Consider the following 23,038-nt stretch of genomic DNA (forward strand, 5'->3'; position numbering starts at 1 on the left):
TGTCTGAAGCTGGAGCGACGTCAATCATAGCCAGAATCTCCCAATACCACCATGATCAACTTATTAATGCACCTGCTCGAGTGCGTAATGGCGTCCTTGTCATCTTGATGCGTCGCCAAACTCATTACGCGCACTACGGATCAGTTGTACGCTTTACCTCCTACCTTTGTTACGTTCTACCTTCCGGTTGCAGCTTCTAACATGAGACTATGTAGCATCCCCGACTCTTCCCCGTATTATCGGCACAAGGACTGTCCCCGTCAGGACTAGTTGTCCACTCGTTAAATCGTCCTGACCAAGCGACCATACTGGCCAGGTCATCCAACGTGCAGCAGGAAGACGACAATGCAAATGAGCAAAGCAAGGTTGCGACCTTGAAAATACCGATATATATTTACATCCATTGCATGCTGCGAAGTCCCTGGCGCGCGTCGAAGACTGCCGGACTACCATCCTTCCCTTACCGCAGATTTTCAGGTTCAGGTCTGACCACCACCACCACCACTATTTGCGTCTTTGCGGACAACTGAAGAACCATCTGAGTTGGCCAAGAGGGGTTTGTAATGGTTGCGATGCTCCATTCGGGAGGCCACCAACACCGGACTGTGACCTCTCTGCCGAACACAGGCGTCGATTCACGAATGTCGCGGCACATTTTGTGGGGATCGCATTGACTGAGCTATGGCCACTATACTGTGCATTGATCCTAGGACAAGGCATTGTCTTGACAAGGTCCATCGCGAGGGAGAGGATATCACCAATTGTTTGATGGACGGACAATGGTAATGGCCACGACTGCGAATCGGATGCGGTCAGTGGCAGGCATGCGGCCCTGGATGGATCTCTCGAGCCGCATCCTTCTCCAGCTGCTCATCACGCCAGAAGAAGTGACTGGGGGAGAGCAACCCCATGGTCCGGGAATCCGTCTATACTGCTCCGACGAGAGCTCCCCTCTGCACCTAGGTCTATCATGCGCCGCCGCCGGCTGCATACATATACGCACCCACACGACAAGGGGTCCCATATGAGAATGCTCTCCTCCCTCTTGTGGTGTAGACTCGCGATGCATGCTGGCAACCGGTGATCGGAGCTGATTGACCAACTAACGTCCCAACCAATCCGGGGTTTACTGAAAACATATGACCCCCATCGTATGCGGTCCAAGGCACAGTGTACAGTGTACAAGTGCCTGTGTTCCTCGGACTCTTACTCTGGTCCTTTGCGATTGTATTCTCAGGTACGGAAAGGGGAAGACGTCAAATTTCCCTGGGAGGAATGTCCCCGTTGCACAAAGAATAAGGGGTTCAAGGGGCCGTGGTACACAAAAATCGATTGACCAGAGGGTTGACTGACTGATGGACTGACTGGCTGATCGACTCACTGACTGAGGCAGCAGCTATGTCGATGTCCATATTCGTGAAAATACGAAGCCATGAATCCATGGTTTGCAGGGCGTGCAGGGTATATGGACGGAGCGGAGTAGTGTCGCACAAACAACTCAAGCAACAACCACAACCCCAATCATCCCCCTTCCCTGGCGCGAACAGGCAAAGGGGTTCAGTCGATCGAGTAAGTTACACAAGATTCATTCTGGCCCCTTGTCTGCTGGAGGATAGCTGACTGACTGGCGGCCTGGCGGCCCGGTCGTGCAACAAGAACAGGAACAACAACGACAGGAGGGCCCCTGGTTCTGGTCCGTTCTTAACCCAGGCCACCAACGCTGCCGCTGCCGCTGCCGCTGCTGCCGCACACAGGGGTCAAGGCTCACGGTGCGACACAAGAGGAAAGTAGTACAGGACAGGGAGCAGGGAGAAAGCAATTTCGATCTCGACCTGTACCTCCCAATTCCACTATCCACTATCCACGATCAACCTTGTCACCTGGTCATGTTGTGTAATGCACCAGGAGCCAGGAACCAGGATCCAGGGATCAACAGGAGGGCACACAGCAGAAAGGCTTGGTTGGACGTTTACTTGGACGACCTTCTACCCTGATAACGCACGGAAAAGGAGAAAAGGGAGACGGACGTGTACACATCACACATCACTCGTCTGGTCCCGTGATCAACGAGGTGAGAGGCCGAGACAGTCGACAATGTGACAGGACGACAAGATGACAAGATGAGAGACATATGCGACGTGGTACATGGTCCGTGGTCCATGCCATATACTATATACGACGAGAAGATAAGTTAGAAAGGGAAACTCTCTACACGTCACTCATCGACCTGACACCTTTTCTCCAGTCGTTGTCTTCCTCTCCTACCAGGCGTTTCAGAACCTTTTACCTCTTTGAAATTGATTGATTCTATACATCAATATATATTCTCCGTCTAGGCCATGTCCATATCTATCAGACTCACTCGGACCGGATGTATCCTCTAATAACATAAATCCAATGATCAACTCTGGCACTCGTCCATTGACTCCAAACCTCGCTCCTCTCTAAATGCATTAGCAATAAGATTGATCACTCAAACATCCCACATCATGTAGTACAAGTCGAAAGGAGGTAGTAACTGTCCGTCATCATATAGTAATATTCGCATAATCAAAGGATGGAATGGGAACCTGGACGCCGACGCTGTAAATTGGTGGTCGTATGGGTCTATGTAGACCGGAAAATAAGGACGCGAAGATGAAATCTGACACTGACTGAGGGAGCGCGCAGCCCTCTATGTACCGTCTGGAAGGATTTTTGGGGTTTGCTTGGCTTTGAGGCGTGTGGCCTGAAGACGCCCCAACCCAATTTGAGCGCAGCAGGTAAGAGCGGTCCGTGCGGCCGCTCTCTGAAAATCTCAAACTCGAGTATAGCAATGAAAACGCAGAATGTGGTTTGGTGGTGTAATCATGGACTTTGACCGTGGGATCGCGAAGGATGAACGAGCATCGAATACTCGTGGAAAGGGAAACTGGTGCCTTCCTGCAGGAAGTGGAGAAAGGATGAGCCGTGCCTTGGAGGCCTTTAAAAGGTTGTTACCATCGGATCTGTCATATCGTTTCATCTCGCGTCATCTTGTGTCATCTCACGTGGCCACCAGGAAAAAGTCTCTCGTTTGCAGGTTCGTCACGGGCCTGCCGTCAGAGAAGCTCAGTGATATGGAGTTCTGACTTGACAAAGTCAATCTCGCCCGCAAACATGGCACTGTCACGATGGACGGTCTGAGGATGATGAGGCTTGAACCAGTCCAAGTTGACATCACCGTGAAAGACCACTCTGCGCTGGTCGGGACTGACGTCCATACTGCCTGGAGCGTAGAGTTGGGTACCAGACACGACGTCGCCGGTCTGGAGCAGCGTGTGGTCCTTGGAGGTCTGCTGCTTCGTCTTTAGGGCGTCCCAGTCACAACCCAATATACCGGTATGCGTGTCAACACCAACCTTACAGCTGACATAGTCGATGCGGTATTGCAGACTGGTGAAACAGTGGGCGTTATACAGGAGATAGTAGGTTGAGTTCCGGTAGACCATACATGGCCGTTCGACGTTCGGGCCGTCTTCTCTGAAACTGTTGGCGTTTGAGAACAAGTAGACAGGCTTGCCGATTGGTGTGACAAGGTCTTGGGGGTCCATCAATTGAAGATACAGTGGAGTCGGCACAACAGGGTTTTCGGTATTGCCACAAGCACCACCATGTCCAATGGCGTTTCCATCCGTTTTGTAGACCAGGTAGTTCTCGTTGTTGATGGGATCGATGAAGAGATTTGGATCGATGTTACCGCCTTGAGGCAGATCGCACACGATGGGATCGTCGAGAGGAATGTAAGGCCCTGTCACATTGGGAGAGGTGGCAGCACCAATGCAATGCTTCTGTGGATGTGTCCGCCCTACGGCCGCAAAATACATGACCCACGATCCGTCCAGGCGCTGGTTCACGTCAGGGGCCCAGACACCAGCATGAGGAGACCGACGTGCCCAATTGGGCGTCGTGGGTAGAGCATCGTAGCCTTCATGCAGCTTCCAGGTCGAAAAGTCCGGTGAGGAGGCAAGTTGCACGTTGATCTTGCCGGTCTGAGTACTGAAGGCATACCAAGTCTCGAAGCCACTGCTGGTGTCCAAAGCGAGGCCTGGGTCAGGAAAGTTGGAAGCGACTGCAGGACCAACCGCTGCAGCGGACACCGAAGCGCGAAAAGATTGTGACGAGGACTGCGATTGGAGCGAAGCTAGGAGGGTCAGGCACACGGTGATGCTGGTGATGGCATTCTGGATCAAAGGGGCCGGCATGGTGGAGGTGATAAACGATTACTGGGCCCGGGCGCACGGGCGCAAACGAGGCGTTGATCACGCAAGAGACAAAATGCCCAAGATGGTTGGCTCTTTACGATAACTTTGCAGATAGGACATGCACAAACACAAGGCTTCGCTTGATGGCTCGGTGGATAAGGAGGAGGGGGAGAAAGGAAGCGGGCGCGCTTTGCTAGTCGACGGGCCTGAACATGACCGTAAAGGAAGGGATCGAGGTCCGTAGTTAGTCTGACTGTCGAGAAGGGGTACAGAAGAGAAAGGCATTTTGTCCTTTGTACGTAAGGAAGAGTAAACGACAATATGGGCGACGGAACAGCGGATAGAAGCGTGGAACTGTGGAAGTACGGAGGCGAAAAATCTCTCGCATGGGCGAATGCACAGCCTGACCGTGAGCGTAGTTGAGGGTTTCTGGGGCGTAACAGTCGAAGCAGTAGCGAAACTGCGGAAAAGGAGCACCACCATCACTTGCACAAGCGAGAGCCTCACACCTTAGCTCTCACTCGTGTCAACTCACCACTCCGGCTCACCCGTCAGTACCGAGTACTCGTACAGTAGTACCCCTACCAAAAGAGTTCAATACCCTTTCGATAATTGCCTAGACACGGGGCCAGCCTGACGTAGCTGCGCAGGTGTTGAGGTGCATCTGAAACCACCAGAAGCTCCAGAACTTCGTCAACCTCGTCAACCACCGCAGCCACGTGTGAGAAACAACGATTTTCCGCAAGCCATCGACGCCTATCATCAGCCATTGCTGTCATTGCATGCCCCCAACCTCCCACTCTTTCCGGCAGACCCAGTCCCCAATAATCCTCCCCGGCCTCCTCCATTACATCCCAGCCTCTCTCACCGTCCTCATATCGATACACATAACGTCCAAAAAGGAAGATGCTACATCATGATGATCGCAAGTTCCGAGCCAGAAAGAGCGAGGACCACACTAGACCAACAACGCGTCCCAGAAGGGCTATTTGTGTGTTTGTTTCAATTTGCTGTAGCCTTTCGCCAGGGCATGGTTGGCCCAGTGAGGAGGTTGGCTCTACCGTCTGCCAAATACAAGCTCCAAAAAAGGGTTGCGAACCTTGGATCGTCTTGTTCCTCACCAAGTGGTACTTCCCGCGTTTTGGGATTCCCTGTTTCTGTTACTGGATCCCATCTTTTCCCACGAATACAAGTTTAAAAAATCTCAAGACACTAACCGGAAGGGATTATTTTTAGGTCAATCGTTGCTCACCTGCCATCTGGTGGCCCAGTTTTGCAGTTTCAGTCCACTCACACTCGAAAAGCGCAAGGCGGTCCGAGCACGGCTGTACCTGAAATGGTGGCAATACTCTACTGCATGCAAGCTCTTTTAGAACAGTTCCAGTTATTGCTTGGTCCCGAGAATAATTCTCCTCGCCACCTGGTTTAGGCCTCTGCTCACATACGAGACTGCCTCCCACGGGATTCAAGAGCTGGACCCCAAGAACATCCATGAATCCTTCCGAACATAAGGCAGCCGATTACAAGCGAATAAGCAAGCCATGATCGCGATGTGTCTGCGCGATTCATCAGTCCACGCCTCATGAGTTTTCCCCCCTGGTTTTCTCTCGCAGTGGTCTGTTTACCCCCAGGGACGGGCTCCATTAGGCTAGGGCACGACCAAAACAAAAAGACAGCCAAAAACCCGGCCAAAAGTGGGATGGGCGGGCGCAGCAGTAGCTGAAGGGTCATCCAGCTTCTAGCCCCCGATGCTTAACGGCGCTAAGATGGCATGGTGACCTCTAGCTTGGTTGGTGGTGGAGTGTCCATTTCTGAATGCGTCCACTGTCACGTAACAGGGCACGAACCAAATCCAAGGGCCAGTGGGCACCCCCGGGGGTGGTGGGACCCTGCGGCCTTGTGGCAGCTGGGGTTCAGCCTCTGCGCATGGATCACACGGTCACATCTGATTGAATTACCACTTCAACGGTCCCCTCTTTCGTGCATGAGCTTGGCCAGATTCATGTGGCCGCCAACTGACAAAGTCATGGACAGGTTTGAAGGGGGGGCAACCTTCCCTGTTCGCAATCTCAGTCAAATGAGCTCGCCTGATGGCTCATGGTCGACTCGGTATTGGGTGTGGTTTCTGACAGGGCTCTCTGGTTGACCGACTTTGTGACCATTGGCCGATCATGCAGCAATTGTCCGCTCGCGTATGCAATTCCTGAACGCACATGCACTCCGAGCAGGCAGTCGCCGAAGCTGACATCTTACTCTAGCACGGAGGATGTCACCGCCCAATAGCGCCTGAGGCTGGGGGGATGTTTGTTGATAAATGGGGAGAGGCTGATCAGACTCCATCCGAGTGGATAGGGAGGATCCCGCCATCGCGAATACGGTAAGCGTATATGGCTGAAAAAGGCACCAGGAGGCTCTTGCGCCCCAGACACCCAAACCTTGTCGACGCCGTATCTGTTCCAGGATGGCTGGCATTACTGTGGTCCTTCCAATCTGAAGCCACCTCGGGGAAATCAGCCCTGGTGAGTGGCATGGTGCTTGGTGGTCTTGGGTTGGTGCTTGCGATGTCTTGTTCCTTCATAAGACTTGGTCGTCTTCCCTTGGGCTTCGCTTGGTTTTCTTGTGTTCTACTAACCCTCTCCTACTACATAGCTGTCCGGCCGCAGTCTTTCTTTCTTCGTTGCCCTCTTGTCTATAGGTAATAATGGCGTTCACACGCCTTCTCAAGGCTGTCGCCGCCCTCACACTCGTTTCCTCGATCCAATCCGTCGCCGCCGATGGTGGCTCCGGCGACAGCTCAGTCTGCGCCTCGTCGTCCAAATGCATTCCATTCACTATTGACCTCACTTGGGCGCCCACAGACCCCAGCAAAGGCATCTCCAGAAATGCCATCCTGACCAACGGCTCCCTACCCGGTCCTCCCTTGAAGATGAAGGTTGGGGACTGTGTCGACTTTGTCGTCAACAACAACATGCCTAATGCCACTGGCATCCACTTCCACGGTATTCGTCAAAATGGTACGCCATGGGCCGACGGTGTGCCCGGTGTCAGCCAATACTCGATCCAACCTGGTACCAGCTACATGTATCAATGGACCGCGACCGAGTCGGGCAACTACTTCTACCATGCTCATTACAAGGGACAGATGATGGACGGTCTCTACGGTGCCATTCTGATTGCTCCAGCGGATGATGCTGAGACGCCCTTCAGCCAGATCAGCAGCTCTGATGTGGATGCCATCACCAAGGCTGCGCTCAACGTTGAGCCCGTCTTTGTCACCGACTGGAACCGATACACCTTCGATGAGTTCTTTGCGGTTGAACAGACGGCAAACGTCGACTGGGCCTGCAGTGACTCGATCACCCTGAACGGATTCGGCTCGCAGTACTGCCCATCTATTGCCGACCTCACCGCATCTGCTGCTCCTCAAGAACCGCAAGTGCTGAACGGCTCCTCTCTGACCGCCAAGGGCTGTGTTCCTCCTAACAATGCTGCCATCCAAGGTGGCCAGTACCTTGCGCTCCAGAACCTGGCTGCTTTACCTACCGATGCTTACGACACCTGCATTGGCTATGGTGGTTCGAACTTCACCTACTCGGTTGACCCCAGCAATGGATGGGCTGCGATGAGCTTCATCAGCCCTGCCGGTGTTGTGTTGGTCAAGGTCACCATCGACAGCCACAAGCTGTACGTCTACGAAATCAACGGCAACTACATTGTCCCTCAAGTTGTGGACCAGATCAGTCTCAGCAACGGTGACCGTGTCTCGTTCTTGGTCAAGCTCGACCAAACCCCCGGTGACTACACGATCCGTGTTGCCAACGAGGGTATCAACCAGGTCATCTCGGGCTTTGGTGTCCTGTCGTACAAGGGTGGCAACAACGCGCCCGCTGGTGTCTCGGCGATGAACTATGGTGGCCAGAACACTACTGCCATTGTCCCCCTGAACAATGCTCTCGCCGCTCCTTACCCAGCCAACACCCCTGCGCCGAGCGCCGATGTCAGCTTCATCCTGGACATCCAGAAGTCTCCCGTTCAACCTACCGAGGCGTGGGCCTGGACACTGTCGGGCACTGATTCGTACAACATGAGCAGCGATGATGACACTCCCCCTCTTCTGTTCCAGAGCCCGTCGAGCATTCCCACCAGCGACTTGATCTTGGAGACCAAGGCCAACCAGTGGGTTGACTTGATCATCAAGGTTTCGGGCCCCGTGGCTGAGCCGCATCCCATCCACAAGCACGCCAACAAGTTCTACATGATTGGCGCCGGTGTGGGCGACTTCAACTTCACCAACGTGGCCGATGCCATCACGGCCGGCTACCCATTCAACCTGGTCAACCCTCCTTATGTTGACGGCTTCACCAGCATCCCTGCCGAGGGCAACAACACGTGGATGGTGTTCCGGTACGAGGTCAACACGCCTGGTGCCTGGCTCCTCCATTGCCACGTCCAGTCTCACTTTTCTGGCGGTATGGCTGTTGCTATTTTGGACGCTATTGACAACTTCCCCACTGTCCCGTCGGATGTGGGCAAGGTCTGCCCTGGCTCAGGCACCAGCACGTCTGGCAGCGACAACTCGGGCACGCAAGTGCAGAACGAGGGATCTAGCACGACCAGCGCTGTGTCTACGTCGTCATTCACTGGAGCGGCCTCGTCAGTGATGGTATCATCTGGCACGGCAGCTCTTGGATTGCTTGCTCTTGCTTTTGCTCTGTGAATGTCTTGAAAGCATATATCTTAGTAATGAGTTTCATTTTTTGTCTGTCATCTAGCATTTGTTTTCACGGGGGAATATAGTGCGCAATACAAAATGTGTTGGAAAAGCCCCCTCACTTTCAGTCCGCAGTACATGACGAAAGAGGATTTTGATTATTTTTTTTCTTCGTTTTTTGTTTTTGGGCCCTTGGGAGAGACGGCCTTGCGAAGCATATCCATAACATAGGACCCGGCGTGACAGACGAAATTGATCCCAACCATCTATCTATTCATCTATCTACCACATGAATACAATATTCTGCGCAGTAGTATTCTGATGGCCTCCTTCCCTACCTACGTAGTGCATACATAGGTAATGCCTCCCTCCCGCAGAAGTCAGAAGTGCTTTGCTTGTGCTTACATGCGTGCTTCCCCAAAGTTTGACCTGGCCTGGTTTCGTGGGCGACGGGGGAAATTGGATTGTGGCTGTGGCTGGGGAGAGGGGGTTGCTCGTGTGCTCGTCTCGCCTAATGTTCGTTGTGTGTGAGTACTTATGAGTAATTACTTGTTATCACCACCAGCGCTGGTGCCGTTGGTGCCGCTGGTGCCACTTGGTTCAGCCAGACTACCAACGAGAACGAGTTTCTACTGCCGAGTGAGTCGCAGAATCTGAGGACCGAATACGAGTAGGGAGGGGAGTACGAGGTAGAATACCGAGTACTGAGTACCTACATAGAGTAGTCCCTGACCAACAGATTGCCAGACTCAACAACAAGTCGCCAACAGCTCGCCCGCTAAAACGGCGTCTCGGAAATTTGGGACCACTCACTCGGTGGACCGGACAGACAGAGGATGGGCGTGCGGGTCGATGAAATAAAACGAGATGAGATGAAGTGAGATGAGGAGGATGTAGCGAGGCCCGAGTCGAGCAGTCTAAGGGGGATCGGCCAGACTACGAGGTACTACCCGTACTAGGGACAAGGACTGCGACTAGGTACTGCGACTACTACTTGCGGCACTGGGTGTTCGGTCCTCTCACCATCTCCATCTCAATCGAATCGCGGTTTTGGGGTTGGGGTTGGGGTTGGGTCTTGGTCACACTACCACCACCATCACCATCACCATCGCCCCTGGGGCCCTGGCCAGGACCTATCCCACGGCCACCACTCTCGCTCTCGCTCTCGCTACCATGGCGCCATGATCAATGGTTCTTTGAGCAACTTCTTGCGTTCAATCTCGGTACTGGTACTGGTACTGGTACTGGTAGTCAGAAGAGGGACTTTGAGGTGGGTGTACATAGTATGTGGTTATGACCAAGCTTCCTCCAAGCCTCCAAGCCCATGTCTTCCCTCTGGTGCCCGGGACCAAGTCCTCGGCAATGCTGGGCGATGCTGGGCAAAGCTTGGTGCATCACAATCAGCCAAGCACACCAAGAGTCCCAGGACAGACAGACCTCTCTGGTTTGAGGGTACTTGTACATACTTGGTATGTAGTGCCTACAGTAAATACTCGGTACTTGTACAAATACCTGTGGAGTATGGAGTATGGAGGTAACTAATACGTAGTACTATATCCATATGAGGAAATAGGTTTCCCCCCGAATCCTAACGAACTCGTTTCACAAGTACCGAGAACCTACAGTACAGGGCACATAGGTAGCTTGTACGGAGTACTCGGTACCAGTACTAAATATTCGGTTCCTCCTTCTCCGTGCCTAGGTATTATACTTGAGTAGGAATGGGGAGGAGTTTGTGGTTTGTGGAGGCGAGAGTGGAAGGATCCCAGGATCCCAGGATTCCAGAGCTCAGACCTCAGACCTCACAGAGATGTGGGATCGAACCAAGTCAACCGAAGGGCCAAGGCTGAGGCTGAAGGATCAAACTCGTAGTGTAATACCTCTTACACTCTCTCTTGTCACTTGATCAGGTACCAGGTACAAGGTACTGGATTCTCAGGTTCCCGCACTCCCCTCCTTCCTTTAGGTACGTGGCATATATTAATTTATTGCATATTGTCATCTATTTGCTATTTTCGACATACCACCGTAAACGAGGATATCTAATACCTCAATCTCTTTTATGGTTGGGCACTATGCGCGCGCGTGCGCGGCTCAGCCTACTAGGCACCTGGTTAGGTACCTCATCAAACCCAAACTGTATCCCTAAGTGTAATCTAATCGTAACCATAACTATAACTGTAACTGTAACTGTAACTGTAACCCAAAGTTGTCACGACTCACAATGTCACGACACGACAAGTCGAGACGAGACGGAGTAGGTATTTGTTGACAGTGACAACAATCAGATCTATATCCGTCCAACAGAATCCTCACAGAACAGAATGGATCGGATACATCGGAATTGGTCTGGATTGGTTTCCCGAGCCCTCTCTTGGTCGGGACCTGTAGGTAAATCAAAGAATTCCCAGTACATATCGGTGTTTCGCGATATATTATCTTCATTGCTCGAGTACCGTACGTATACCGAGTAGTCCTCATATTCTGTACCAACTCCGACCCCTCTCGAGAATGCGATCTGTACCCTGTCTGAGCGAAAAGCCTCGATTTGACTCGACACTGATCTGACTGCTCTACTTGGTGCCTGGTGTTTGGTGTTTGGTAGCCCAGCTACCGTACAATAAACACGCACACACACACACACACACACACACACACATTCTCTCTCTCTCTCCCTCCTTCATTCGCACGCGTCCACACCGTGCCCCTTCTCATCTCTACCACCCTGTCACTGTCACTGTCCCTGCTACGAATGACCCATTGACCTGTTCGTTGCACTATGATAGTCCCCCATAGTCCCGTCCCTTCCCATCCATCTCCTCCCCTCTCCCTCTCGGATTTCCCGTTAAAAGTGTATGGTAACGCTCACCTCGCCACCACATCCGCCCCCATTGCACGACCCCTTGACAGTCAAGTCCCAATTGATCCGGCGCTTCTCGAACTCGAACTCACCAACATCACGGGCAGCGGCGGCGGCGGCGGCACGTTTCCACGCGTCGCCCACGGGGGGAGGGCAATGCAGCGGCCCGTGCGGGCAGCCAAAGGGGTCGATCGGCGGGAGTGGAAGGGGGAGTGGTTCGGGTTCGCGTTTGGCGAACGCTTCGCAGACGACACCCTGAGGGCAGGGGTCGATGATGGGTCGGTTCATTCGCTGCACTACCTCGCGCTTGGCTTTGGCTTTGGCTCGCTGCGACTCTGACAGTGTTTCGAGCTCGCCGCCGGGTCCGAAGGGGTTGAAGGGCGGAGGAGCGCCGTTATGGGGTCTCTCACGTCTGGCTAAAGCTGTAGCTGAAGCCGAGGCTGCTGGCAAAGGGGTAGTTGCCGCTGCGGCGATCGTGGTCGGCCCTCCGCTCAGTGCGTCGATGGTTTCGCAGAGAAATTGTGGATCTAATCACAAGGAGAATATATGTGTTAGCAGCGTTGTTACTGGACCAGAAGCAGAGAGACAATGTCCTCTGAAGGAAAAGACCCCATCTGTCTCCTGAGAGGGAGCTGGCTTACCACAAGCGGAGTCACAGCCAGTAATAGAAGTATCCCCCAAGGCTTCCAGCGTGCACAGGTTCCAGCACCCGCACTGCACTTCCATGTGCAATGGCGCAAGGCCCGAGATGTCGTCTGTCGCCGCTTGAGGAGAAGGGAGGGCCATAGATACGGCGGCCGAGGCGGCCAGCATGGCGAGGATGGTGGATTTGACGGCAGGCATGCTGAGAGTGTCGAAATGACCAGGTCGGTGTCGAAGACTGGGAAAACGCGTAAAATAAATGAATGACTTTGAACGATTGTTTTTGTGCTTTGCTTGGGTGTGTCTTCCTGACTTGATTGCTTTGTTGTTTTCCTGATCATGATTCCCCTTTCCCGAGAGACACTCAGACATATTTATACCTCAACAATACCATCGACCTCATGAGCCATGGTAGGTAAGAACTTTCTCTTTCCTCCTTTTTCATCCCACTTCATCTCTCTGTCCGAGTCTGCCTTGTCAATAAATTAATTGTGCGTGAAGGGGAAATGGCCAGCGTCTCTGCCGACCAGTGACCTGACAACGAACAATGGTAGATGTGTTTTTCTGTGTTCGGAGGCGTCTCACCATCAACCGTACAAGTTTGATCTTGCAGCCAGCAGGTCACGACGGTGACGGAAGGTGCTAGAGAGGTGGACACTCCTTGTCAAGGGGGGCGAGGCTGTTCGACATTCCAGCCATACATCAACGAAAACACGACAATACGCCAACATGGAGACCGTAAATGTTGAAACCAAAGTGCCGTCGTCGGCATTGGCGCGGGAGAGAGAAACCACATCAAACGACAAACTCATCTGAAAGTCTCCCACTTGTCCCGTATACTTCAGGAGAACAGACAGCTCAACACGAGAGAGACAGCCTTGGCTACACGTCGTGGCCGTTGATTGGATTGGGGCCAGACGACGAGGTCAACAGCCACGAAGCAACAAGATATTTTAGCTTTACCTGGCGCACTCAGGAGCGCAGCTCAAGGGGAACTTTTGCATCTTTGGGAGAAGGGATGTTGAAATTTTCACTTACTAGCAAGAGGAGCTTCATATCTCTCTTCTCTTCATCACTCACTCATTCAGTGTTTATTGATGATACAAGACGTCCGGGATAAGGTTGGGGCCGATTTTCAGCTGGTGGCTTGCGCTGTTGGTTCGCACCTCCTCCTATCGTGAACATGCCCTTGAAGGTCGAGGGGTGACTTCAGTGACAATGCTCTCGACTGTCAATGTGTCAAAGTGGTCTGTGACACAGTCTCCTGAGCCTCGTGGTTCTTGCTGGATTTGTGGGTGAGCCGCACGGCTGGTGAAGGCGCCTCTCAGCCTGATGTGTCTGTCCTTCGACACTGCTCAAGTCCATGCTTTTTCCTCGGGGCGAGATTGTCTAAAGAAAGACCCGAACCTAATTAGAAGGCCAACCACAGAAAGATGATCTGCTAGAGAGTACCCTTCCACAAGGACGGTGCGGCAGATCAGGAGGATGGGAAAGGGGATTCGTTCTTATTCGAGCCTCGTGCAGAAAGTCTCCGCATCCCCGCCTTGTTTCCCCCTCGTCGATCACCCCAATTGCCCTCCCCATCTGCTACTCGAAGGAGCTGAGAGATAAAAGAAGGACATGTGGACATGTAAGCACAGTGGAAACTCAAATTCGAACTGGGAACCGCAAAAGGCTTCACGGTCCAACCTCTCTCTGGTTGTCAGACTGGACAGATGCGTCAGAAAAGTTGTCGTCAGATCGTAAATTGCTGACACCACAGCATTGAGCATCGAGTGGACCGTACAAGACTTGGACTATAAAGGCCCAACAAAGAAGACGTCTTAGGAGAACTTACAACCAGCACAGTGACGCTCCACCGACATGTCCCTCCCAAAGATTGACGAATGTCTTCCAAAGCACTGGGGCTTGTTCTATGGCGGGAAATGGCACGAGCCTCACGATGGCGACCATCGAGAGATATTCAGTCCCGGTGACGGGAAAGTCATCAGGAAAGTCGCCTTCGCCGGTGAGAAAGACACGGCCGCTGCTATAGAGGCGGCACATGCAGCATTCCCGGCGTGGAGAGCAGTCCCTTCTTTGGAACGGGGCAAGAAGCTCAGGAAGGTGGCCGACATCTTGCGTACACATGCAGATGAGCTGGCCTTGCTCGATGCCTACAACACGGGCAATCCCGTCATCATGATGAGAGGCGATGCACTTTTCGCCGCCGACACGGTCGACATGTTTGCGGGCCTCATCCCAGCCGTTCAAGGCGAGACCACTCATCTAGATGATTCAACTTTCAACTACACCCTGCGGGAGCCGCTGGGGGTGGTAACGCGCATTGTTGCCTCCAACCATCCACTTATGTTTGCTGCCAACCGGCTTGCAGCCCCCATTGCTATGGGCAACACAGTGGTGATCAAGGCCCCAGAACAAGCACCCCTCTCCGCACTCCGTTTGGCCGAGCTGCTGGAAGACGTCTTCCCCCCTGGAGTCCTCAATATCTTATCCGGTGGCCTCGAATGTGGAAAGACTCTTTCAACACACCGACTTGTTAGTAAGGTCACGCTTATCGGTAGTGTGCCTACCGGCAAGGCGATCCAGAAAGCTGCAGCAGATACATTGAAACTGACCTCGTTTGAGCTCGGGGGAAAGAATGCCCTGATTGCCTATCCTGACGCGGATCATAACCGTCTCGTGGACGCTATCATCGCAGGAATGAATTTCGGTTGGTGTGGGCAATCTTGTGGTTCGACCTCGAGGGTTTTCCTACACGATTCGCTCCACGACAAGATCTTGGAACGAATCCAGGACCAAATAGCGAAGAGGTTCCGACCCGGAAACCCTCTCGATCCAAAGACAACAATGGGGGCATTGGTTAGTGAGGCAGCACAGGCCCGGGTGTTGAAATACGTCGAAATTGGCAAAAATGATGGCGCCCGTCTCCTATTAGGTGGCAGAATCCCCGACAGCACGGACACGCAAGGTGGCTACTTTGTCGAGCCCACCATTTTTGCCGGAGTCACTCAGAAAATGCGAATCGCCAACGAAGAGGTATTTGGACCTATCGTGTCCATCTTGAAGTGGAACGACGAAGAAAAGCTCTTCGAGGATGTGAATGCTGTCGACTATGGTCTGACAGGTGCAGTCTTCACATCTGATATCAAGACTATGCAGACCGCGGTACGTCGCATTGAAGCTGGAACTGTCTGGGTAAATACTGTTGGGACACACTTCTTCAGCATGCCATTCGGAGGATACAAGCAATCTGGCATTGGAAGGGATGACTGCTTTGAAGAACTGCGTGACATGACACAGTGCAAGGCTGTCCACGTCAAACTATAGGACCGCCGCTATGGCTGACAGGGCTTAGGCACAGCTTGTTTGAAAGACGATGTGGTGCGCTCAATCGCTGTTGATGGTCGGGCACATTGACGTGGTCAATGATCCCAAAGGTTTCATTCGGGGCCACCGAAGGTAGTGATTGGGAGATCATATCAAATTCTTCTAGCCCCGGTTCTGTTGGACATGAGATGACTGTACAACGTGACGCATCGTGTTCTGAAAGGGATGATTCCTGATATTTCAGTCTTGCAGCTGGTTGGATATTACTCCAACAGAGCAGCAAGAGTCTCGACACCAAAAGAGGCTAGTTCCATATGACGTAGCTATTCTGGCGAGAAATTCAGTGCCTTTCCAGTCCCTCCGTGTCAGTAGCAGGAGGCGCACTCACAGTGTTCAATATATTGGACTTGTCTTCGGCCAGCTTGACATTGTGGCGAGGACGAGGGACTGGCTAGTCTCGCAGGGGGCGAGAATGGCTTGGCCTGTGACACCACGAAACCAGCTGGTTGTGTGACGCTAATACCAGCGTCGAAAGCCAATGGCTCATACAACACCCGAGATGGATGACCTTTCTACGCGGTCAGAAGAGGCTGGTTTGGACGGACGTAGCATGGAGCAAAGTATGAGAGTCGCACTCGTCTGGATGTTCAAGAGCTGACTTTGCGGGCAGGCAGCACCTTCAAGGCTCGCATGGAGCAATTCAAATATTCCCCATTGAAACAATCAGATACGGTCCGGCGATCCCCTCGACTTTCTAGTCCACGTCCATCCATTCTCTCCAAGTCAAAGAATGCTTCTGCCTCTCCGTCTCCAAGAAAACGGTCTCGCGTGCGACAAGATGATGAGAACGAGGAAGACAATGGGAGTATTGTGAAACAAGAGGAAAATGATCCTGGGTTCAAGTCCTCGACGGGCGATGTGATACCTACGACGCCTAGATCAAGAAAGCGAAGGACCACTACCAAGGAGCGATCATTGAAAGATCCATACAACCCGGTCAACAACCTGGTGGACAGTCTAAGGCCTGGCCTGACCCTGGTCTGTATCGGTCTCAATCCCGGGCTCATGACAGCCGCAACCGGCCATGCGTACGCCCATCCCTCCAATCGGTTCTGGCACCTCCTTCACACATCGGGCATAACACCCAAGAAGCATCTCCCATCCGAGACACGAGACTTGATGGACCTGTACCAAATCGGAAATACGAATATATGTGCTCGGCCCACCAGGAGTGGCGATGGCTTGAGCAAGCAAGAGATGGAGGAAGGAGCTGCCATCCTCGATAAAAAGATCGCTATCTACAGACCGGAGGCTGTGGTGATAGTTGGCAAAGGCATTTGGGAAGCCATTTGGATGGCAAAGAAAGGCCAGAAGAAGTTCAATGATCCAAGTTTCCACTGGGGATGGCAAGACGAGGAGATGCAACTGGGACGGATCTGGGAAGATGGAAAGTTACTATGGTCCGGGGCAAAGACATTTGTGGCCACCTCTACCAGTGGACTGGCAGCCACGCTGACGCCGGCAGAGAAGCTTGCCATCTGGAAGCCTCTGGGCGACTGGATGACGGCCAGGCGTGAGGATCCGAGGCAGCTTGGAGAATCATGATAACATTCCAGCCTTGCATCCGTGCCAAGAACATTTCCAGGAATCTCATCGCTACCTTCCTGGCTGGCATGGAACGAAGAAATGGAACCATTGAAGTACCAGTACCCCCTTTCACAACCCACAGAATATTTCGTTGGCAATGGTACAGTGTATCAACTGAGTGTGCTACTTTGGGTTGGGATTGTGCTTGAATCACAATGCGCATTGAAACGAAGCTCGCATCTAGCGTGAAAGAGGGTTTATATAGACTTCGGTCTGGGCTGGTAAAGAGGGAAGACTGCTCGGAGCTCACGTGCGACGCACCCGCGTGTACCGCTTTGATAACGACTCTCCTCCCTCTCCTTCACACTGACCGTGCCCCCCAAAGCTGCTTCATCGTATATAGCGTCTACGAAGATCTAAAATTAGTCGTGCATTATCAGGACTTACCCTACTGAACGAGAAGCACCTGTCTCGACAATTCCAAAAGGTGATTGCACTTCTAGAGCACGTCGTCGGGATCAACGAGCAGACCCTGACCGAGGACAACCCTCACCGGCTGGAGTCGCAGTATCAGCTGGCGATGGCGTACCGACCCAACGGACGGTTCCACGTGGCAGCGATACTGATGGAACACGTCGTCCGGGTCCGCGAGCAAAGCTTGACTGAAGACCACCCGGATCGACTTGCGTCCAAATTTCAGCTCTCTCTGTTCCAGTACAGCTGGAGATCCCCTCTCCTCTGCCTTTATACCTCGTACATGTCATGTGTTATAGGTCATGCTCGGTTGAAGGCAGGTGTCATACAAACTCTGCCTTCTCTTTCACGGTCACACATTCAGAGAAGTCGATGTTCCAGGCTGAACATAAAAAAGAGCCAGAACGCTGGCTCAGTAGAACGCCATCTTGTTCGGCAACTCGAGGGTCGCTCTCTGCCTGTTCGTGTTGATATTTCGATGAATTAAGTTCTGCAAATATCTGTTTCAGGGTTTCACTTTTCTTGATCGCTCCGTTATCATTCTCTGCATTGTCGAATTTTTCTCTCCTCCGCCTCAGGCTCTTCTTCATCTTCTTCGCGTGTTGGCGAGAACATCTTGATAGTGCTTTCATTCTCCATGCATTTCAAAAGGAGGTTGGGAACCCCCGGATAAACGTGGTAGAAGCATGAATGAGTCGATTTCATCAGGCTGAAGCGCAGCCGAGCGTCTTGGCCCAGGGAGAAGCCCCTCCAAAAGCGGCGGCACTGACCGGCCAGATTCGGCGGGAAATTTCACTTCGGCCTCACAAGCCAACCTGCCAACTTGTTATTGAGCTCGACCCCTCCTTAAGTGACATCAAATTCATCTTCAGCCCCGCATACTGTTTGCAACACACTGTCTCCTCTTCTAAGGTGCTTCTCTGCAAGGCTATCAAACCCTCTCAAACTTTGTCGTCGTTTCTCTTTCCTTCGAGGCATCATCGGTTGAGCCGTGAGCTTCAGTTCTTACCTGACGAATCGATTGACCTGAAACCAAACACAAAAACATCATCTCAACAGCTGCTGTCCAGCATGGCGCTATCCTCGACACACATCATCCTTGTTTGTGTGGTCGGCATCATTTTGCTGGCAAGACCTGCTCACGCTTTTGGTGCGGGCAATATCGGATCAACTTCGAAAATTGAGGGGCAGAATTGGCGACATGGTGATCTCGAAGACACCTTGCTAACCATCGTGGCCTCGCGTGCCATGGGCGGCAAGAAGTTCGGCAAGCTTGATGTCAAGAGAGTGAGTTGTTGTCCCATAGAAATCGGGGGTATATTGACCGCCTCCAGGTGTACTTTGGTAATTGGTTGCGCGATTACAGCCAGGCGGTCGACGTAGGTACTGTCAAGTATGTCAGCGCCGAAGCGATCCGCATCGTCCTTTGGGTCCTGGGATTCATGTCCTTCGGATATGGCTCAGGCGAGTTCGAAGTCACCAGCCAGAGACTCGGGTGCTATCGACCTGAGGAGCATATTGAGTGAGATACATGATTTCTTTGCCAAGACATTTACTAACTAGTCTTAGCAACCCCAAGGACTATGCGGACAACCAGGATGCCAGGCAGTATGATCGCCGACTCCGCGGCCCTGTTGATGAACGCCGAGAGCTCTCCATAAACCCACAAACTGGCTTGAAGAACTACATTGCTTCCGAGGGCATGGGCATTGACACGTCTGCTGGTCTGGTCAGAAAACTTTTCGGGAGGAGTATTGAGCTAGGTCGACAATACGCACGCAACAAGAACAAGAATGACCTCTACGAAGCGCTCCGGCTGCTCGGAACGGGATGCCACTGCTTGGAAGACTATGCTGCTCACTCAAATTACGTTGAACTTGCTCTCATCGAGATGGGTGAACGTGATGTCTTTCCTCATGTCGGCCGCCGCACCGCCGTTCAGCTTCGAGAAGTACGTCACCCGGTCTATCCAATCGTCACCGGCACATTCGGCGGCGTCGATTTCCTCCACTCCGTCTGCGGTGAATTCGACGACAAGACCACCCAGTCTGAAATCCAGGAATTGGACGATACCTTGCAACAGTACCAAAGTGGGAACCAAGACAATAGCATTCTGCAAGATCTCCTCAATAAGCTGCCTTCCGGAGTATTCGGTGGAAAGGACCAAGCGGGCAAAGCCAATGAACTGAAACAAAATGCTCTGAACCAACAAATGCAAAACTCCAGGATTACTCCGCGTCAACCAGAACAATGGGCTCGTTACCTCGCAGACGTGCAGAAGCAAATTTACCCAATTATCGAATGGCACGATGATATCATGAAGTCCATCGCCGAAACGATTGAGAAGATCCCAATCTTGCCTGACCTGATCGATCAAATTCAGGAGGAAATCAATAAATTTGTGTTCAGCCTGCTGGCTCCTTTCGTCGTACCCATCATCAACCAAGTCAAGAACGAACTCAACACGGGCTCCAACGAGATCATCCAGTCCAGTGTCGCTCAGCAGCACATTGTCTTTAACGACGACAATTCCTCGGACCCAACCCACTCTATGCTTTCAAAGGATCACTTCTCCAACATTCTCAACGAACCCGCGGGGAAGGTGGCTCATCAAACCGTGAAGTGGGTGGTCCCACAGATCGTTGCGTGCTGGGACGATGAACGAATTGACATCGAACGAACCCTGAATCGCATAATATCCGGCGTTCTACACCACCCTGCCTTGCGGGACTATGGGCAGGATGGCGCTAGTGACGGCCGTCGACTCATGTTTGGCGTTGTTGAGGAATGGTGGCGCGGGAAGTCTTCCTCTGAAAAGGATGGGCTACGCGAACAACTCAATCGTCGTGGCGTCGAGACGGGTCGAAACCATAAGCCCGGGGTTAAGGACCACGGACATGGAAACAACCGGCCTCTTGGCATGGCAAATCTCAACTTCAACTCAAATCAATCCGGCGTTGCAGGCGGTGCTCTTGGGGCCATTAGTTCTGCCTTGGGTGGAGGTGGGGGTCAGAGCGGCGGCGGCCGGCCACCCAATGTCTCTAGACAAAGCGACCAGCTCGGAAAAATGGCAGGCGCAGCGGTCGGCGGTGGCGTCCTAGGTTCCCTGGTTGGCGGTCTTACGAGTCAAATCAGTGGACAGATCGGTGGCGACATCCTCGGCGGCGGACTCAACCAGGGTCAAGAGACGTATAAGCGCGATTCCTACAGCCGTCAGGATGGGTCCCGCACAGAGACTGTGACGCAGTTTGGTCAGTCATCCTCAGGCGATAGGTATGGCCAAGCCCAATACTCGAGAACCACTGAGCCTAGCGGCCAGAGACGCCATGAGGAGTACAATCGTTTTGAGCAGCGCGAGACCGCGAGCGGCGGATGGCAGAGCGAGGTGCACCATCAGGAGCGGACAAGCGAGGGCAGGTATCACGAAGAGACAAGGTATGTACAAGCCACGGCTTCAGCAAAGGCGACACGAGAGGACAATGGTTCGGAGCTAACATGCTATCTGACAGACGCTATGGCGACAAGCGCGACAAGGATGACGACAGCGACAGCTCCAAAGATGAACGTCGTGACAAGCATCGTCGTGAAAAACACCACGGACATAAAAGTGATGACAGTGATGACGATCGCCGCAAACAACGTCGTGATCGAGACGACAAGCCTTACTCTACGGATGCTTACGGCGGCAGCGGCAGCGGCAGACGCCAACAGTACGAGACAGAAAGCTCCGGTTACGGCGGTGGTCGCAGCTCTGAAGGCTATGGACGCCACGAAGAGCGCCAATATGGCGGGCGCAACGATGACAATAACCAGTATGGCTCCGGCTACGGCCGCCAGGAGCAGCGCCGCGACGAGTACTCCTCTGGAGCGGGTGGAGGTGGATATGGTGGTCGGCGCCAAGAAGAATCGACGACGTATGGTGGTTCCAGCGGTTATGGTCATAGGGAGGAAGAATCACGATACGAGTCTAGCGGCTACGGAGGGGGGCGTCGCCAGGAAGAGTCGACCTATGGTTCCGGCTATGGTGGAGGCGGCGGCGGTGGCGGATACGGTCGTCGTCAACAAGAACAGCAGCAGTCCTCCTACGGAGACATGCCTGGCGGCTTTGGCGATAGCCGACAAGACCAGTATTCATCCTCGAGCCGTCGCGACGATGGGTACGGTGGGGGTGGCGACAGCGGATACGGAGGCGGTGGTGGTGGCGGCGGCTTCGGACGACGAGATGAATACGGCCAGAGCGAAGGCTACGGCGGCCACGAAGGTCGACGTCGACATGGTGGTGATGATTATGATGATGACGATAACAGACGCCAGAACCAGGGATATGGAGGTGGTGGTGGCTATGGCGGCGGGTATGGGAGCTCGCGATATTGAGCACCAAGATCCAACACCCATCCATGTATCACCGTGGCCCCATACAGGGCCGGCAGGTTACCCAAGCCAAGCTGTCTCGGCTGACTCGGTCGCAAATCGACACCACCGACCGGGTGATCTGATCTAGCTTCTATGACTGAAACGAGACGAGATGAGAGTACTGTATGGACGGGTTCAAGGATGGACATCCCCCTCTGGACCTTCGGAATGGGAGCTCCATTAGTAACTGTTACGCCGAAAGGAACGAGAAAAACACTGGTATGACCAGAACCAAAAAAAAAACACCATACAAGATCAACTACTTTCGAACCAAGTACGAGATACCGAGAACTCAAGTAGTAATTATACCCAAACCCCCCCCCCCCCCCCACACACACACGACACAGAGATGACGGTGGTGCTAGCGATGCTGGCGATGTTCCATCCGTCCATCTCACATCTCATCTTCCCATACCTACACAGGGTACCTACACTAGCAGACTAGACACCTAGGTAATATGTACCTTGCAGTAAGTACCGAGAGTACACCCTCGTAGCTTCGCACGAGAGTTTGCTGCGAAAAAGCAAGAAGCGCCAAGTAATTTCCTCACAGGGACAGGGACATAGTATCAGGGTATGTGATCCTCGGGAGTGCCTCGTACTCGTGGTCCTGTGATGTATGTATGTGTATTCCGAGGTTCGAGGCCTTAAATATGTATCAATCTCTACAATAATTTCGTTGCTAGCATAATTACTTGATGAGGTGTAATTACGATGGGACCAGGGACAGGGCAAGGGGCAGGGCAACCTCTATAAACATCCTTGTCCCAATGCACTAATAACAGAACGTCGTCTCCT

At 52.8% G+C, this 23,038-nt stretch overlaps 6 protein-coding genes across 6 annotated transcripts; 4 read left to right on the top strand and 2 right to left on the bottom strand.

The window, feature by feature from the left end:
- Positions 1-3,080: 3,080 nt before the first annotated feature.
- On the bottom strand, positions 3,081-4,223 carry Z517_00441 (uncharacterized protein; the record flags this gene model as incomplete). Its single annotated transcript, XM_013433407.1, has 1 exon — positions 3,081-4,223. The coding sequence occupies one exon, from the start codon at positions 4,221-4,223 to the stop codon at positions 3,081-3,083; it is 1,143 nt and encodes a 380-aa protein (XP_013288861.1).
- Positions 4,224-6,924: 2,701 nt separating this feature from the next.
- On the top strand, positions 6,925-8,940 carry Z517_00442 (uncharacterized protein; the record flags this gene model as incomplete). The annotated part of the gene is made up of 1 exon (XM_013433408.1): positions 6,925-8,940. One exon carries the CDS (start codon positions 6,925-6,927, stop codon positions 8,938-8,940), a length of 2,016 nt encoding a protein of 671 aa, XP_013288862.1.
- Positions 8,941-11,779: 2,839 nt separating this feature from the next.
- On the bottom strand, positions 11,780-12,637 carry Z517_00443 (uncharacterized protein; the record flags this gene model as incomplete). The annotated part of the gene is made up of 2 exons (XM_013433409.1): positions 11,780-12,321; positions 12,436-12,637. The coding sequence occupies 2 exons, from the start codon at positions 12,635-12,637 to the stop codon at positions 11,780-11,782; spliced, it is 744 nt and encodes a 247-aa protein (XP_013288863.1).
- A 1,662-nt stretch (positions 12,638-14,299) lies between these two features.
- Z517_00444 (uncharacterized protein) lies at positions 14,300-15,766 on the top strand (the record flags this gene model as incomplete). Its single annotated transcript, XM_013433410.1, has 1 exon — positions 14,300-15,766. The coding sequence occupies one exon, from the start codon at positions 14,300-14,302 to the stop codon at positions 15,764-15,766; it is 1,467 nt and encodes a 488-aa protein (XP_013288864.1).
- A 690-nt stretch (positions 15,767-16,456) lies between these two features.
- Positions 16,457-17,371, top strand: Z517_00445 (uncharacterized protein; the record flags this gene model as incomplete). Its single annotated transcript, XM_013433411.1, has 1 exon — positions 16,457-17,371. One exon carries the CDS (start codon positions 16,457-16,459, stop codon positions 17,369-17,371), a length of 915 nt encoding a protein of 304 aa, XP_013288865.1.
- Positions 17,372-18,898: 1,527 nt separating this feature from the next.
- Z517_00446 (uncharacterized protein) lies at positions 18,899-22,201 on the top strand (the record flags this gene model as incomplete). The annotated part of the gene is made up of 4 exons (XM_013433412.1): positions 18,899-19,114; positions 19,162-19,349; positions 19,397-21,262; positions 21,337-22,201. 4 exons carry the CDS (start codon positions 18,899-18,901, stop codon positions 22,199-22,201), a joined length of 3,135 nt encoding a protein of 1,044 aa, XP_013288866.1.
- Between the last annotated feature and the right edge of the window lie 837 nt (positions 22,202-23,038).

This window comes from Fonsecaea pedrosoi, assembly GCF_000835455.1.
Source record: "Fonsecaea pedrosoi CBS 271.37 unplaced genomic scaffold supercont1.1, whole genome shotgun sequence".
Classification (NCBI taxonomy): Eukaryota; Fungi; Ascomycota; class Eurotiomycetes; order Chaetothyriales; family Herpotrichiellaceae; genus Fonsecaea; species Fonsecaea pedrosoi.